The sequence below is a fragment of the Eumetopias jubatus genome, unplaced genomic scaffold, assembly GCF_037043125.1.
Source record: "Eumetopias jubatus isolate StellerSeaLion01/CBP00866 unplaced genomic scaffold, mEumJub1_p1.0 scaffold_17, whole genome shotgun sequence".
NCBI lineage: Eukaryota > Metazoa > Chordata > Mammalia > Carnivora > Otariidae > Eumetopias > Eumetopias jubatus.
The window spans coordinates 37,968,653-37,987,019 of NW_028274823.1; the positions used below are offsets into that span (position 1 = coordinate 37,968,653).

Here is an 18,367-nt window from a genome sequence, read left to right on the forward strand (position 1 = left end):
CAAGCAAATTCACTTTCATGGGGAAATGGTTTTGCATTCCCTTTTAGGAAGAGAACACAATCATCCCATGAAACTATCAACCCCCTGATCTTACCCTAGTGGTTACAGGTTAGAGACTTTTTCGTATGAGGCAAAGGAGAGGAGGGTGGTTATAGCTTAGATTTTCATAGGATACCTTAGGTAATCCCTGTAGTCTCTACTAACACAAATAATTGAGAAATAGTCAAAGTGGTTGTGACTTTAAGGAGAAAAAAAGTCTTTTGTCATGTTACCTAAACTTACTTAAATCTACCTGCATCAAAATTATTTATAGCTAACAACTATAGTTCTTACTTCTTCATGAATGGGTTACCTTTAGGATTAGTCCCACTGCGTGTTTCACTTGTTCCTGGCCACGTCTACTTTCTAGTGACCTATCAATCTTACATTCTCAATTATTCTATGGCACTGACCAAAGTGAAAGGGAGAAAGGAACAGTGTTATAAAAAATCATAGCAAAGTTGTCCTCCCAGTAGCAATGGGTAACAGAAGGCATATGCATATTAGTCTCAATCTATTAGCTCACACAAGCTCTGTACATCCCATGAACTATATATCTAAGGTTATATTATCCTCTAAGGCATCTACTTTTGGAAAACACTCATTTTACTGAGGCTCTATGAGGTGTTTATTATGTTGGTGTATTACCCCATTGTTTTTATCCCTGACAACCTCAGGAGGCAGGTAGTACTTATTTTGCTTTACTAATAACAAAAGTTAAGACTTAACTTACCCATTTTTTCTAGGGGTGAAACAGCTAGTCAGCTTCCTAAAGCTAATGTTTCTAAACCTTCTCTTAGAAAGCCCTACTCCCAGTATCATACTACAAGTTTTCTAAAAGAAATAACAAATAGCTTAGAGAGAACATAAATGTTGATTTATTCTTCCACATAAATAGGACATGTACTATACAGTAAGCATGCACCTACTTTTTTTAGCAATTCTATAGTAAATACAGTAACTTGAGCACATATGTCTTTCGTAATGTTCAGTTCAAAGTCTTACTGGCAGATGTCCTTTTATAGAAGGAATAGAGAATGTGGGGAGATTTTTGGCATAAAAAGATACTATAATTATGAAAATAGAAGTGATGTTTTAACTACCATAAGCACAGAAGTAAAAAGAATCATATGCATGCAAAATATGATAAAAACACAGTATCTAAAAATATTTTACTAAAATAAAAGATAGCTGTAAATACATACACCCATCCGCCAGGCAGTCTATAACATGTTAGCATAAAATCAGTGATATGTACATTTCCTCAGGTTTTCTCCTTAGATAAGTAAATTTTCTTCTATTTGCAACTTTTCCCATTACTGGTTTAAGAATTAACTTTCTTAAAGCCCTCCTGATGGCAAGTGAAGTAGTACCTTTCTTTACTGGTGGCTCTTCTAGTTGAAGTTCATTTTTATTTATTCTTTTTCTTCCCAAATCAGTTTTGGTTTTGTCGTCCTCAGGCGCTTTAAGAGTTTCATTAGAAGCCAATTTATTATTTATTATTAAAGAAAATGTACCAGCCTTATCCTAAAATAAAATAAAGATTAGTTCACATATACAAAGCTACAAGAAATGTGAAAGATATATAAATTATGTTTCAGTAGTGTAACATGAAAATTTTATTTTCAAATTTGTTGAAACATTTTCAAAGTTATTTCTTAAGTCTCGCCCTAAAATAACTGATGGTTCTGGCAAGTTAAGTAATATTAACTAACTTGTACATTCAGTAAGGAAAACAAAAACACTTATCTCAAAGTCAGGTAAGTATATAGTTTTACCCTGATACCTAAAAACAAATTCATCATTAATGGGCTAGAGACTAGTTTGGGGATAACTGGAGAACTCTAAAACACTTACCCCTCAGTCACATTCAAAATGTGCTTTGTAAAGAAAATACAAAACACTATGACAAAATTGTTTCTTATAGATACTTGAACTTAAAATCTTGAGGTCCCACTCTAGAAACTCAACAATTGTTTTGTTACCAAAGCCTCTCAAAGATAAGCAGTTTTTTATACTTTAACAACTCCCAGAAAAATAGTTTTGGCCTTAACTTATAGCCTATGTATATTTAAAGATATACAGTCTACATACAGCCTTAAAACTGAGCTCCTAGTTTATCTAAACAATAAAAATCACTTAGATTTTTATTTTTTAAGGCAAGTTTTATTTAAAAGGCTAGCAGAAAAAAAAGATACTATATACTGTTATCCGGAAAGAGGAAGGGTGAAACTCAGCAGTTAAGGACAAGTCTATAAAGTAATCAAAGGTATAGTAAAGCCAGGGATTTTTTTAAAAGGCAAAGATTACTTAAATCCCTTCTGCTGGTAACAATCCATTTTAGGGGGGGGGGGGAAGTGTATGAAAAAAACAAAATGCCATTTTCCATCATAAAATCAAACACTTTATTCAGGAGATATTGATGAGATGCCTTTTTTAAATCATAAAGTAATGAGTTGTTTTTTTTTTTAAGCAGTGTTTTTAGATATCCCTAAACAGAGGATGTTATGATGAAAAACCTCCACTCTCACAATTAGTCCCCTGGTGTCACTGAGAAATAACAAAATCCTGGAATAGATAGATCACACCTCTGACAGAGGCTAAGAGTTTTCAAATACTCCATGAGAGGTTCAAGTTGTCTCTTCCCTCACTCTTAGACCTCTCAAAATGATCTGATCATTTTTTCCCTCCTTCAAATTAGACAACTTCACCAAAAAAAAAAAAAAAATCTATCCTCCACAACTGTTACTGAAAGGAATCTTTTCTACCCTAGAGTATGTATGGTTGGAAAAATGATCAAGAACCATCATTCAAAATAAACTTTTTTATCATTAGGAAGTCTGCTTTCAAGACAAGCTTTGGAACAGTGATCAACAGTTAATCAGCACATCAGGTTAAGTTGCAAACTTCCAAACAATTTACATTTGTTATGTATTTATGTGAACAATTTCATATACTGTTTAAACCTAGCTGGTAAGAGAATCTAGAACCTATCTAAAAAGTCTATTTACAGGCAAGGACTATTAAATTAGGAACACTGCTAATTTAAATTGCTTTTTTACTATTACTTAAACATGACTAACACACTGTGGTATATAAACATACTACAGAAAGAAATATAATTCCAACTTAAATTTCCAACAATTTTCTTCGAAGATGCAGTTGCCAGAGTGATGTCTCTGGCTTTTTTTTCTTGTTTTTATTTTCCTTCACCAAACAAGACTTACACAATCCAAATCAAGTGATCAGAGCAAAAGCATGTGCTGAATAGCCAAACAAAAGTGCTTAGAGTCTGAAAGCCCAGAAATTCATACTGTAAAAATTCAAGCCCCCAGTCCCAAAAGGTCTTACCACCCCTTATTTCACAAGTCAATATCCTCTTCTTAATCTCTACCACCATTATCCAACTACCCTTAATCAAAGTCATCATCAACTATCACCTGACTCTTCCAAGAGGCTTTTCTGGTCTCTATGCCTCCAGTCTAACTCCATCTCAATCCCATCCTCCAAATTTCCAAATACATCACTCAAAATAAAAAATCAATTTTGCTACTCCTCTCTTTAAAATTAATGACTTCTCACTGCCTACAGAATAAAACCCAAACTCTTTAATGCAGAATTTAAGGACTTCAACCACCTTACCCCAACCCACTGCTCCCAGCCTCACTTCTCACCTTTCCTTGCTTCAAACTTTCTCTTAAACAATGCTTGTGCTTTCCTACACTGACTGAAAGCCTTCTCGTTTCCACGACTTTGTGCATGCTGAATCTTATCCCTGGAAGGCCAGTCCAATTTCCTTGTCCCTCACAGCTATGGACTGCCCCTTCCCCCTACTTTCAACTGGCTAAATTTTTTTTTAAGATTTTATTTATTTACTTGACAGAGACCCAGCGAGAGAGGAAACACAAGCAGGGGGAGTGGGAGAGGGAGAAGTAGGCTTCCCGCTGAGCAGGGAGCCCGATGCGGGGCTCAGTCTAGAACCCTGGGATCATGACCTGAGCCAATGGCAAATGCTTAACGACTGAGCCACCAGGCGCCCCTCAACTGGCTAAATTTTAATCATCTTTCATGGCTCACCTTAATCATTTTCATCTCCAGAAAGTATTCCCTAAACCTCCACCTATTCTCAACTTCTTGTATATATTGACTACCACTGCACATTTCATTATAATTATGTTTACATGGTCTCTCCCTTACTAAGGAGTCATTAAGGGGACTAGTTTTTATTCATCTATATAATTCTCAAAATCTAACACAGTTCCTGGCACAAAGTAGACACTCAACAAGTGTTTTTTACTGAAATAAATCATTTTATGCTTCTTATCCTTGCTCTTCTCCTTATTATAAGGGTGTCTCTCCCAGTTTGGGTACAAAAAAAAGTCAGATAGACCGAATAATGCATCTAAAGGATACCAAAATAGAGGTCTGCTACCAGAGATTAGACAGAAGGAAGCTACTCTTCTAGATGCTTCTTATTTACCCCTGTAGTATCAAAAGTCCACCTAATGCTGAGATGCTTCAGAGAATATTGGTGGATACTGGACTTTGACTGTCAAGATAGAAAGGATAGTTAACAGTCACTTTTTACAAGATACCAATCTCGTCTCATCTGGTCAGAGAAATGACATACAAAAGTACCTTCAAACAAAGCAGAGAGGTTTGGCTATTAGTTTACTCAGCCTATTATGTCTATATACTCTGCCTTTTTTAATTCAAACAATAATCTCTGGAGTTTACAATAAAAAACATAAAGGAAAACCAAAACCATTGTTTAAAAAAAAAAAGGATTAAAAGGCAGGCTGATTATCCTAACTATGAAATTACCAAAACTTGTACTTCTAAAACCCTTACACACTTTACATGGCATAGTACATGATGCAATTTTTAAAATAAAATATCCTTGCCATTAAGCATATGAACATTAGCAAAAAATGCATTTAATAAAAACAAGCCTCTAACAAAAAAAACCCTAACTCCACTGAATTTCATTTATACTTCTATACAGAGACACAGAAATACAGATAGGTACAGTGACAGAGATAGAGACAGAGCAACAGAGACAGAAATCTTTACGACCTGCAGATGTCTGAGCACATTAAGTTCCTTTTGCCCCAGAGCTCCCCTTACAACTAGCTACGGCTTGGACTTCCGAGAGCTACGTATTCTTCTCTCTCATGTACATAAAGCAGTGCCAGCATAGTTTGTGGGGTATTAGGTTCAAAGAGGTCAAATGCCCTCTTGCAAGTTCACAAAAACTCAGATTTGCACAATGGTAAGCTAAATTCAACACCGAAATAAACAATTCAACATTCTTACTAAATTAATCTTAGTTATATAAGCTATTTTAAATTATTTTATTTTGAACTAAAACATAGACTTTTTAATGTAATTTATAAGGTAGACAAAGTTAAATTCTTACAATGCTTGCAAATATGTTTTCTGTATGAAATTTTAGGTTCTGAAATTTGTTGACTGTATCCTCTTTTTGATCAATTATATCTACCAACTCTTGAATTCCTTGATTCTGCATAAGTATTTTCTTTGGAAAGAAGAAAAATAGCAATGTTTACTAAGTATATTTTAGGATAGATAAAATGCAAGTCTGATGCAATTTTAGAATTCCTTCAAATTTTAAGACTAAATAAAAATACCTGTAAGTATGCATAGTATGACCTTATTTTTGTTTAAAAAATGACATATATTTAAATAAAGGGAAGAAAAGCAATATAGTATATTGGGTAAGAGGAATCTGGAATCAGACTGTCCAGGTCTGAATCCTAACTTTTCCACCTTCTAGTTGTACGACCCTGGGCAAGTTACTTTATGTCTCTGTAAAAATAAAAAACAGTAACAGTATCTACATCATAAAGTTGTTCTGAGATCTAAATGAGTTAATATATGTAAAGCATTTTAGAGAGTACATAGTTAAGTATTCTATAAAAATAAATACATATGGGGCGCCCACGTGGCTCAGTCAGTTAAGCGTCCGACTCTTGATTTCAGCTCAGGTCATGATCTCAGCATCCTGGGATCGACCTGTGGCAGGTTCTGCACTCAGTGGGGAGTCTGCTTGAGATTCTCCTTCTCCCTCTGCCCCTCGTCCCTGCTCGTGTGCACTCTCTCTGTCTCTTAAATAGATAAATAAAATCTTTCAAATAAATAAATATGTATAAGGTAAAGTTCTAAAAAAAGCTACCAACCAACTTGGTTTTCTCTTATTTTTATTCAGGAGGAAGATTATGGGGACCTTTTTTATCTTCTATTTTACATAGCTTAATATAACTGACTTTTTATAGCTAGTGTCTACTATTTTTATAACTAGGAAAAAAAAAAGGAAAAGATTAGGAATCGTCTAAACAGTAGCTGTAATGTCTTCTGCTAAGTACATTATTTTGGTTACTTCTTTAAATTCTAGATATTAGACACCAAAGATCTTGACTTATGTCTGTCATATCTTAAAATATTTAGCTCTTGAGAAGTATAAATGTAAACTGATGTAAGAAGACCCATGCCAGGGGCACCTGGGTGGCTCAGTCGTTAAGCGTCTGCCTTCGGCTCAGGTCATGATCCCAGGGTCCTGGGAGCAAGGCCCACATCAGGCTTCCTGCTCAGCGGGAAGCCTGCTTCTCCCTCTCCTGCTCACCCTGCTTGTGCTCTCTCTCTCTCTGTCAAATAAATAAAAATCCTTTAAAAAAAAAAAGAAGAAGAAGACCCATGCCAGAGAAGGTCAGAAAAAATAGCAAGTTTAGAGTTCTAAATTCACTTTACCTCGACATATATTTATAATTTCATATTTAAACCTATCAATGTCAAATCCATCTACAACCATTTGGAATAATTATCTGATCAAAGTGCCAAAGATCTTCAGAATTCAATGCTGCACATTGCTCAAGCCATATCCCATACTTTAAAATTTTAGATGAAATAAATACCATTTAAATGCATCAATCAACACTATTCACCTAGTGAAAGAATAACACAGATCTCTATGTGCTAATGTAGAATTACCTCCAAGGCATCTTTTGAGGGAAGAAAACAAGACACAAAATTAATTAATCCCATTTGTGTAAATCTCTTTTTAAGTAGGTTCTATGCCCAGCATGGAGCCCAACGCAGGACTGGAACTCACAACCCTGAGATCAAGACCTGAGCCGAAATCAAGAGTCAGACGCTTAACCAACTAAGCTATCCAAGTGCTCCTAATTTGTGTAAACTTTTTAAAAGATGTGTATGTTCCCTATATATAAATAAATATCTTCTGGAAAGACTGAAGAAACTTTCCAGTGACTATCATTGAAAACTTATAATTTTCAATTTTTTATCAATTATTACTTTTTTAAAAATTATTTTTAAAATAAATGTACCTTGTCATAATTCATGTTCCTTCAATTGCTTAATTATTAAGTTCCTTATCAAGACAAAATAAAACTTGAAGTATTACCTTATTAGATTTCTCAAGCTCTTGAACCAATGAATTTAAATTAATTTCTGATTCTGAAAAAATAAGAATATTGAAAATAAATAAGCGTCTAAAAAAAATATATCACTGAATAATCATGAAACGTGTTACATTTGGGAAAAATGATTTTGACAGCACTAGAAGCACAAAGCACTTAGCTACTAATTCTACCCCCAGAGGGCAATGTTTCTGAAAAAGCCACATTCAACATCCCATGCAGGGTAAAAATGAATGACAACACACTAAATTGTAAAAAATTTCTGGTATAATTTCAGAGAAAAGAGGAAAATAGTAGTCCACTTTCTAGTCCACTTAATTATGAAGAGATACCTCTTACCTGCTATTTTCTAACCATTTTCACACAGAAAAGGGCAGAATATTTCACCTAACACTTTTAAAAACCAGATAGGACATTATAAATATACATATATATTAATTATAAAATATATATATATAAATTTAAAAAAAAAAAATATATATATATATATATAGCTCTGAGCTGGAATGGAGCACCAACAAACTTAAGACCACTCCATAGGAGTCACTTTATCCCAAACTTACAAGCCCAGAGCAGAATCTACTACATTATGACAATTCAAAAAAAATACAGAAGAATAAAATTCACAGCATTATAATGTCCTGTAAGATTTCTTAATTTGCTGATAAAACTAATGCTTAGTTTGGTGGTTGTTCTTTGGTTTGGGTTTTTTGGGGTTTTTTTTGAGAAGTCCATTTTCTACTAATACTAGTCTGAAAGTAAATGAAGGCAAAAAAATTGTTTAATAGTAAATTACTATAAAGTCACTAAAATGTTAAACTTTAAATATGTTACCTAGATCAAAGAATCTTCTTGTCACTACGGCAAATAAGCTGCATAAATTTCTTATATTCACCAACTATCTTTTTATGCATTTGTAACATCTAAATATGGATAAAATACATCTACTTACCACTTTCTCTCTTTTTTAATTCTTCCTGGGTTTTGATTAATTCTTCTTTGGTTTTAGCTAATTCAGCTTTAACTTGATTAAACTTTATTTCTAAACAAGCAATAGCTTCCTGGGGGTCAGCAAGAGATGCAATATATAAGTGAGCAATTTCAGCCTGTTTCTTAATATCAGTGACATCATCTTGAAGAGAATCAATGATATCTTCAATTCCTACATAATTATGTGCTTCCTAAAAATAGCAAAAACCACATGCCTAATGTTAACAGTGGCTTTCACTCTTACAATGTGGTACTATCTGATTTAGACAGTTTTAAGAACATGTAGCAAAAAATTCACAACTTAAAATGTTTTTCAATAAAGTATATTAAAGTATCTCCAATTATAAAAAAACTTTGTTCCATTACTCATTTTTTGTTTTACGGAATGTGAGACATAGTTCCATTAAAAAAAAATGTCATAAGCTATAAGTCACTATAGAACAATTATGACATCAGTTCAGGTATACTTTCACTTATATGTCTCCTAAGTCTCTGTTGGGATAGCTGAGGAAACAAACCTCCATTATCACAACTCAGTCCAAGAGCCAAACCATGTCTGGGACACATAAAGATGATTTGACAGCAAGAGCCAGGACATCACCATCCCAAGCCCCAAAACTGAGTAATTAAAAAAGCAAAACAAAATCAAACAACCCCCCAAAGATATCAATTTCAGTGGAAGCAGCAGAAAAGGATAATGTTTCCTCAACAGCGGGGAATGGTCAGTCAGCCAACAAGAGCAATCCTTTTTACATATAATGCTTTTGTTTTAATCAGAGCAGTATAAGGGACTCTTAGGTCCCTCTGAAACTGTTTAACACAAATCCAAGAGAGGCATCCCATAATCAGACTAAAAGGAACCTACCTACCTATAATCAATACAATGACTCAAAAGCAACACCAAAATGAGATATAAACATAACAGACACATAATTTTTTCTACTCTAATACCTATATTTAAACTAATTGTGCTTAAATTCCTAGCAAAGCATGCTGAATAAAGCTACATAGTAAGTTGTTTAATTCTCAAGTATATTAATGTTTTTTCATTATTGATGTGGTACACTACATGCTGGCACCAAAAACATCACTACCTAACATTTCAGTTAACATACTTTGGTTTCAACTTTCATGGCACAATCTTCATTCACTGGTTCTTCTTGAGTGTCACATTTACCAACCAAATCCTTGAAGATAGCCAAACGACATTCAGCATTTTCCTCAAGTATCTCTCGTTCCTGGAGGAGAGTTTCCCTTCATAACACAAATTAATCCCATTAAGAAAAAGCAACACTTTGTGTTTTTTTTAATTTCCAAGATTAAGGATACATGCACCCCTATGTATACTGCAACATTATTTACAGTAGCCAAACTACAGAAGCAGCCCAAGTGTCCATCGATAGACAAATGCATAAAGATGTGTGTGTATATATACGTGTGTGTGTGTACACACACACACACACACACACACACACACACACACAAAATGGAGTATTATTCAGCCATAAAAAGAAACGAAATATTGCCATTTACAACAACATGGATAGAGCTAGGGATTATAATGCTAAGCAAAATAAGTCAAAGAAAGACAAATACCGTATGATCTCACTCATATGTGGAATTTAAGAAACAAAACAAATGAGCAAAGGGAAAAAAGAGAGACAAACCAAGAAACAGACTCTTAAGCAGAGAACAAACTGATGGTTACCAAAGGGGAAGTGTGTGGGGGGGGTCATATGGGTGATGGGGATTAAAGAGTACACTTATCATGATGAAAAAAATAAATAATAAAAATAAATTTCTAAGATTAAGTACATTATAAATTAGAAGCAAATTTTAAATCATTCACGTACAACTCTGAATCACTGTGAGGATTAGCACGTTACTTTCAAGCCCATAGAAAGGTCAGAATTCAGAAGCCACTTAATATAAGTAAGTAACTTTTAAGAATTCTGAACAAATAAAATTCTCAATTTCTACTAGGACATGAAAGAAATAACTTACTTAAAGTCAGCTTCCCGTTGAGCTAAATACTGAGTAAACTCCTGTGTAACTTCATCACGAATTTTAAATTCCAATGTTAACTTTTCTTTTCTTTCATTTATCAGTTTTTTTTTCAAGTCTTCGATTAAATCCAACAGTTTCTAAAACATAAATATTAAAGTCCTAAGAACAAATATATCCCAAAAGAAATCCTAGTCTGAGCATTCAAAAATAACTCATTTACTCGACTATAATTATGCATCCTTTTAATGATAATATTCTCACTGAAAACTATGTATTGCAGAAATTCATTAATCTGAAATATGAGGTGGGCCTCTCTGCACTTTAAAAATACACTCACAGTAACTCAAATGTCTTACTGTATGACTACATGAAGAAAGGAAAAAGAAGAAAAAAATCTGAAAATCTATTATCTACCAGGAACTACTCTGGAGAGTTCATATTTGATGCCTTTCAATCCACACAACCTCTGTGAGCTTGGTAGCAGCATCTATATTTCATAGGTGAAGAAAGTAAAGACCAGGTCTGTGGAAAGTGCTAAAGGTTGGATTTTAAATTAGTCAAGATCTAAAGCCTAAGTGTTACAGAGTAGTTACTAAGAACCCCCAAATACTTTCCAAAATGGAAAAAAGAGATGTTACATAAACTTATCTTATTTGGCTTTTATAACTATCCAAATGTGAGCAACAACTCCAAGACCTTGGAAAAAGCATAATCATATAATATGGACAATGAATAAATAAAGCAATTAACACTTGACATGACCAATATAGATCTATAATAAAATAAATTATAGCATCAGATAATAGCCTTATATTCCTTAAGGTTTCTACTTAAAGTTTCTCAATAATAAATTAACCAATAAATTCTCTCAAAGCTACAAATCTTTCAATGTCTCAATTTTATATCTGAAAATATTTTCTATAGATATCCTGACTTTGAAATTCTCTTAAGAACCTATGCTTAGTGAAATAAGTCAATCAGAGAAAGACATGTATCATATGACCTCACTGATATGAGGAATTCTTAATCTCAGGAAACAAACTGAGGGTGGCTGGAGTGGAGGGGGTGGGAGGGATGGGGTGGCTGGGTGATGGACACTGGGGAGGGTATGTGCTATGGTGAGCGCTGTGAATTGTGAAAGACTGTTGAATCACAGACCTATACCTCTGAAACAAATAATACATTATATGTTAAAAAAAAAAGAAGATAGCAGGAAGGGAAAAATGAAGGGGGGGAATCAGAGGGGGAGACGAACCATGAGAGATTATGGACTCCGAGAAACAAATTGAGGGTTCTAGAGGGGAGGGGGGTGGAGGAATGGGTAAGCCTGGTGATGGGTATTAAAGAGGGCATGTACTGAATGGAGCACTGGGTGTTATACGCAAACAATGAATCATGGAACACTACATCAAAAACTAATGATGTAATGCATGGTGATTAACATAACATTAAAAAAAAAAAGAACCTATACTGAGGAAATACTTATATAACAGGACCCAGTGTTTTGGCTGTGAGAATGGTTATCAGAGTATTGTTTTGTGGTAGCAGTTATATTTAAGGAAAAGTGAAACCTAATTCAAAAGTCAATCATAAAAGATTGGTTCAATTATGGTACAATCACACAGTAACCTACTGTAATGAACAATGATGACTTGTATAAATAATTCATACTTTGCACAATTTACTTTTAAGTGAAGAAAATCAGGATACAGAAGAGTAATGTACAGTAAAAATCCATTAAGGTGAGTGGTATGTAAAGAGATCTTTAATTTGTTGCCCTTTTTTTTTCCAAACTCTACCATGATTAATACTTTTAAAATTTCAAACAACCACATTTTCCCAATGTTTAAAACAATAAGCTGTAGGGGCATCTGGTGGCTCAGTTGTTAAGTGTCTGCCTTCGGCTCAGGTCATGGTCCCAGGGTCCTGGGATCGAGCCCCGCATCAGGTTCCCTGCTCAGCGGGAAGCCTGCTTCTCCCTCTCCCACTCCCCCTGCTTGTGTTCCCTCTATTGCTGTCTCTCTGTCAAATAAATAAATAAAATCTTTAAAAAACAAACAAACTAACAATAAGCTGTAATGAGACCTGAGCTGAGATCAAGAGTCAAGAAGCCACCCGGGAGCCCGTTTACAGCAGCAATGTCCACAATAGCCAAACTATGGAAAGAGCCCAGATGTCCATCAACGGATGAATGGATAAAGATGTGGTGTATGCATACACAAGGGAATACTACTCAGCCATCAAAAAAATGAAATCTTGCCATTTGCAACGATGTATTATGCTAAGCGAAATAAGTCAATCAGAGAAAGACAATCATCATATGATCTCACTCATGGTGGAATTTAAGAAACAAAACAGAGTATCACAGGGGAAGGGAGGGAAAAATAAAACAAGATGAAATCAGAGAGGGAGACAAACCATAAGAGACTCTTTAACACAGGAAACAAACAGGGTTGCTGGGGAGGGGGGAGGTAACTGGGTGATGGACATTAAGGAAGGCACGTGATGTAATGAACACTGGGCATTATAGAAGACTGATGAATCACTGAACTCTACCTCTGAAACTAATAATACACTGTATGTTAATTAATTGAATTTAAATTTAAAAAAATAAAACAATAAACTGTAATGATTAAAGAAGAAATGTGGGAAACCTAGAGAAATCTACACGAATGTGGGAATAGCTTGGGAAACTGGTTTATTTTAATAATTGTCAACAATTCATTTTTTATCATTGTTAGCATATGATGAAGTTTTTGCTAAAAAAAAAATCTGGTCTTTCTAGCTAAATGAACCCTAAGTATTAATATGCTAATATCAATGTATCTCATAATGATTTTTAATGCCAATTAAAATGCTAATAATATGGGGGCGCCTGGGTGGCTCAGCCGTTAAGCGTCTGCCTTTGGCTCAGGTCATGATCCCAGGGTCCTGGGATCGAGCCCTGTATCGGGCTCCCTGCTCAGCGGGAAGCCTGCTTTTCCCTCTCCCACTCCCCCTGCTTGTGTTCCCTCTCTCGCTGTCTCTCTGTCAAATAAATAAAATCTTTAAAAAATAAAAAAAATTTTTTTAAACGCTTATAAAGGAAGCAATCTAATCAATTTCATTTTTAAAAGTTAAATATTATAATACACTTTGATGAAATTTTTATTTTATCAATGTTATAGGAAGATATGCAGTTACACTATGTAATCAATTATAAACTGTAACATTATTTTTCTCTGGTAAATTCAGAAATTTTACTAACATTTCAACTTTAATCCAACATTATATATGAACTTCAGCTTTGAGAAGATCAATACAAACTAAAATAGGACTACTGATCACTCCTTTTGTCACTGAGGTAAAATATTACACCACAGAGGTCCATGGTAAACAAGATCCCATCACATAGTAACCAGATAAATTGGGACTAGGATCTGAAGCTTTCATTCTCATTTCCAAACAATACAGGTGCAATGATGGCTTTCAGGGACAATGAAGTAAATTATTAAAATGAGAATATATAACCCAATACATCATCCGACTACTTGGACTTCTACAGTCCAAGGGTCCTAGGATGTGAGATTTGTCAACACCATTAAAGCACACCCATGAGCACAAGGTTACCAGTGTTCTAGGACAATGGTAAGAAGACTCCATATATATAGATGTAGTTATGGCCAGTTAACGAGGGGAACCAGTAATGTGAACATGAGCTAAATATCAGGATTAACACAATGTAAATAAATGTGTGAACTGTATTTGGACAGAGGCTAAAGTTACCACTGTTCAATCTTACTTATTTACCATAAATATGACTAACCAATTCCTGTTTTGAAGAAAAAATAATTGGTACTGGGTGGCTATTTTGAGTGCTTGTACTTAAGATTGCAAACTAAGTTTGGTGGAGTATGCCAAAATCATTGAGTGAAAGCATACTGCAGTACAAGATATTCACAGGTCTCAAAGTATCATCCCACAGGTGATATACTTTTACAATGAAAAGAGATCTGAAACACAATACCTTAACCAAATAAGCAAAACTTAGCATTACCAAGAATGGGGAAATCAGACATCATGTGTGTCCAGATAGGATGCAATAGGAAATTCACAACTTGACCTATATAATAGTGTAATCCTGAATCATGAAGAAAAATCAGAGAAATCCAGATTGGGGGTATTCTATAAGACAACTAGCCTCAACTTCTCAAAAATATCTTTGTTAGATCACAAATAACTAAAGAAACATAAGAAACATGACAATCAAAAAGCAACTTTTTAACTTTGGTTGTAGATTAAAAACAAAGTGGCCATAAAGAACATACTGGGATCACTGAAGAAATCTCAATATGAATAGTGTAACAGATTATATTATTCTATCAATGTTAAATTGCTTCGGTATGAAAATGGTCTTGTGATCATAAGAAGTAGGTCTACAGTATTAGGAAACATGCTGAAGTAGTTAGTTGTAAGGTATCATTCATTATGTCTACACCTTGTTTTCAAATGGTACAGGCAAAAAATCTATGTATTCACATATGCATAAGGAATTAAACATGGTAAAGTGTTAACTGACAAATCCAATGGGTTTTCATTGTACTAGTCTTCCTGTGGGTTTAAAATTTTTCAAATTATAAGGGTGCCTGGCTGGCTCAGTTGGTACAGTGTGCAACTCTTGATCTCAGAGTTGTGAGTTCAAGCCCCACATTAGCTGTAGAGATTACTTAAAAATAAAATCTTTAAAAAAAATTTTTCTTTCAAAATATAAAGTTGAGATATATAAAAAATTTAGCATATTGTTGAAGAAAAATTGGAAGACAGGGAGCCTTAAGTATTGTTAACTCTAGCTTCACAATAATAAGCCAAGCTTAGAAGTATGAGTTCATAATACATACTCTCTTCTCCTCGTAGCTAATGAAAGCCTTATCTTCCTCCAATGTTTTATCTAGATCTTCATCAGTAAGTTCAGTTTCCACATTTTGGTTTTCTTCACCTTTTTCTAGATCCTCAGTTAGATCTTCATCTTCCACCACGTCTTCCAGACCACTTTCCCATGAAATTGTGGATCTTTTTACATTTAATATTTTATTAACTGAATTATTAATGTCTAATAATACATCTTGAGAAGACTTGGCAGGTCCAAATGATTTCTCCTGAGAAGAATATAAAATGTCTGGAACACAAACCTGTTAAAATATCCAATGTGACTTTTAAAACAGAAAAGGAAAAACTGTCAACTAAAAAATAATTTCATAAATTTAAGTCAAATGACAATTCTAGTGTTTAAAAAAGACCTATGCAAACAAACATACAAGAAGGACTCCTAGCAGAAGGGCTTCCTGATTAGCCACTAAGTAAACTAGATGGGTGGCAGAGCAGACAATTCATTACAAGAATACTCGTAATTTGGGGGCGCCTGGGTGGCTCAGTTGGTTGAGCATCCAACTCCTGGTTTCGGCTCAAGGGTTGTGGGATAGAGCCCTATGTTGGGCTCCACACTCAGCTTGGAGTCTGCTTGGGTTTCTCTCTCCCTCTGTCTCTGCTCCTCCCCCTCCCATGCTTTCTTTCTCTCTCTCCTCTCGCTCATTCTCTAAAACAAATAAATAAATCTTAAAAAAAAATATAATAATACCAGAGGAAACTTTCAATCTTGTCACATGTCCTCTTACTTGGTCAAACATTTACATTTTTAATTTTCAATTATTTCCTAGGTTTACAGTTGTAAGTGCAAAATGTATTAGCTATGCTGAGAAAAAACTGGTTCATATTCTAATAAGAGACTTAATGAATTCTGCAGAAATTTAAATATATTTACTTTTTGTGCAATGGCTGAGAATTTCAACACATTGAGCGTTTCATCATAGGCAAAATAACATTGGCTGATGTTGACAATCATGCATATTTTCCCTTTACCATTAAAAAAACTTTGAAAATAGTGGGTCAGTTTACTTTCCCGGAAAGGCACGTGCTGTTGAAACCTATGGAAAAAATTTTCAAAAAACTCTAAGTTAAAACAAATCTCATGAAGCCAGAACGCTAATAAATTTTACAAAGAAATAATTAATCTAGCTATCAAGGACTTCTAGGTTAGTGGTTAGCCTATAAAAGTCATTTTCTGTTTATTTATACTATTTTCTTTAAATACTGCTAATAATAACACTAACAATAACTCACTAGACAAAATGTTAAGAAAATCACATTGAAGTGGTTGTTTTGTAGTGTAAAGCAATTTTACAATATATGCCATGAAACACCTTTACTAAAAATGATAAAGGCTAATTACAATTTACTCAGCCTAAAACGCTAATTAATGCAGAAATCTATCACATCTAGAAGAACACAATAATTAGTAAGAATAAAGTGGTTGTAGATGTTAAGCCAGGATCATGAGAAGCTTATTATCTAAAGTGTCTGTTGACATATACTTGCTATGGAAAATAACGTTTACTTGATGAGTCACTGGCATCAACTGACATTGTTTTTTATTTCAATTTTTTTTAATCCAAGAACTCTAAGTATTTCTATAATTCATGTATAGCCATTACATAAAAGCAGGTTAAAAACAAAAAACACCTTTCTAAAATTAGAGTTGAAAGTTTAAATATTAACACTTAATATACCCATAGCATGGTGAGGGCTGTGAATTGTGCAAGACTGTTGAATCACAGATCTGTACCTCTGAAGCAAATAATACATTTTATGTTAAAAAAAAAAAAGAAGAAGAAGAAGATAGCAGGAGCGGAAGAATGAAGGGGGGGAAATCGGAGGGGGAGACGAACCATGAGAGACTATGGACTCTGAGAAACAAATTGAGGGTTCTAGAGGGGAGGGGGTGGGGGGATGGGTTAGCCCGGTGATGGGTATTAAAGAGGGCATGTATTGAGTGGAGCACTGGGTGTTATACGAAAACAATGAATCATGGAACACTACATCAAAAACTAACGATGTAATGTATGGTGATTAACATAATAAAATAAAATTTAAAAAATATACATATATACCCATAGCACTTCCAGCAACACTTACTTTGACTTTTCACTGTTTTTCAAAACATTGATACACTTTCCCAGAGTCAATAAAGAAGTGTTGATATTCCCAGTCTCTCTTAACCTTTCCCCTTCATTCTGTGTCTTCATGCTTCTTTCTGAACCAGCAAGATCACATAAACACAATCTGAATTAACCAAAAAAAAAAATATATATATATATAAAGTTCTTCAAAACAAAACAATTCAAAATAATTACAACTTTTTTTTTAAGTGAGAGAGAGACAACATTAGTGGGGGCTATGGGGTAGAGGGCGCGGGGGAGAAAGAATCTTTAGCAGGCTCCATGCTTAGCATGGAGCCCGATAACGGGGCTCAATCCCACACTCCTAAGATCAAGACCTGAGCACGTAATCAAATGAGCCACCCAGGAACTCCCAGAATAATTACAATCTAAAGAATGCTCAACTTACTCACTGACTCGCATTACACGAGGCATTTCAGAATCTTCAATCTGTAATATTCTAATAGTGAATATGCTGTGACTAAAAGAAATATAGAAAAATCCAATGTTATCTTTCATTCTTAATTTCTGTATTCTAAATAGGCAAAGCAAGCATCTAAATCAACATCTATTTATATCCTAATACTAACCATACCTCCAGCACTGCACTTCCCAACTAGTTGCCAGATATTTCAATCCAGTATTCCACTATCACCTACATACCAAACTCCCTAAAACCAAATACCTTATCTTTCATTTAGCCCCAAATTCTTTGAACCCTCTCCTCTTAACATTCCAGCTTCTATTAGTGAAATCACTTACAGTAAAAGTTCAATTTACTTGCAAAGATCATACTATTAGTTAAAATGGTATATATGCTAATTTTCTTTTAATATATACCTA

The 18,367-nt window shown here is 34.3% G+C and overlaps 1 protein-coding gene across 4 annotated transcripts in view; it reads right to left on the reverse strand.

Annotated features, from left to right (window-relative positions):
* Positions 1–18,367, reverse strand: part of KIF20B (kinesin family member 20B) — an 85,554-nt gene that overhangs the window by 51,920 nt on the left and 15,267 nt on the right. For 2 of the 4 annotated variants that reach the window (XM_028098997.2, XM_028098996.2), the window contains exons 10-18: positions 17,934–18,005; positions 17,502–17,648; positions 16,291–16,453; positions 15,371–15,661; positions 10,491–10,630; positions 9,602–9,740; positions 8,449–8,557; positions 7,481–7,533; positions 1,413–1,566 (exon numbers count right to left, since the gene is read on the reverse strand). In XM_028098997.2, coding sequence (XP_027954798.1) covers positions 1,413–1,566; positions 7,481–7,533; positions 8,449–8,557; positions 9,602–9,740; positions 10,491–10,630; positions 15,371–15,661; positions 16,291–16,453; positions 17,502–17,648; positions 17,934–18,005 — 1,268 coding nt within the window. Of the gene's footprint in view, positions 1–1,412; positions 1,567–7,480; positions 7,534–8,448; positions 8,678–9,601; positions 9,741–10,490; positions 10,631–15,370; positions 15,662–16,290; positions 16,454–17,501; positions 17,649–17,933; positions 18,006–18,367 lie in introns of all 4 variants that reach the window. The other 2 variants (XM_028098995.2, XM_028098994.2) reach the window with 1 other exon arrangement.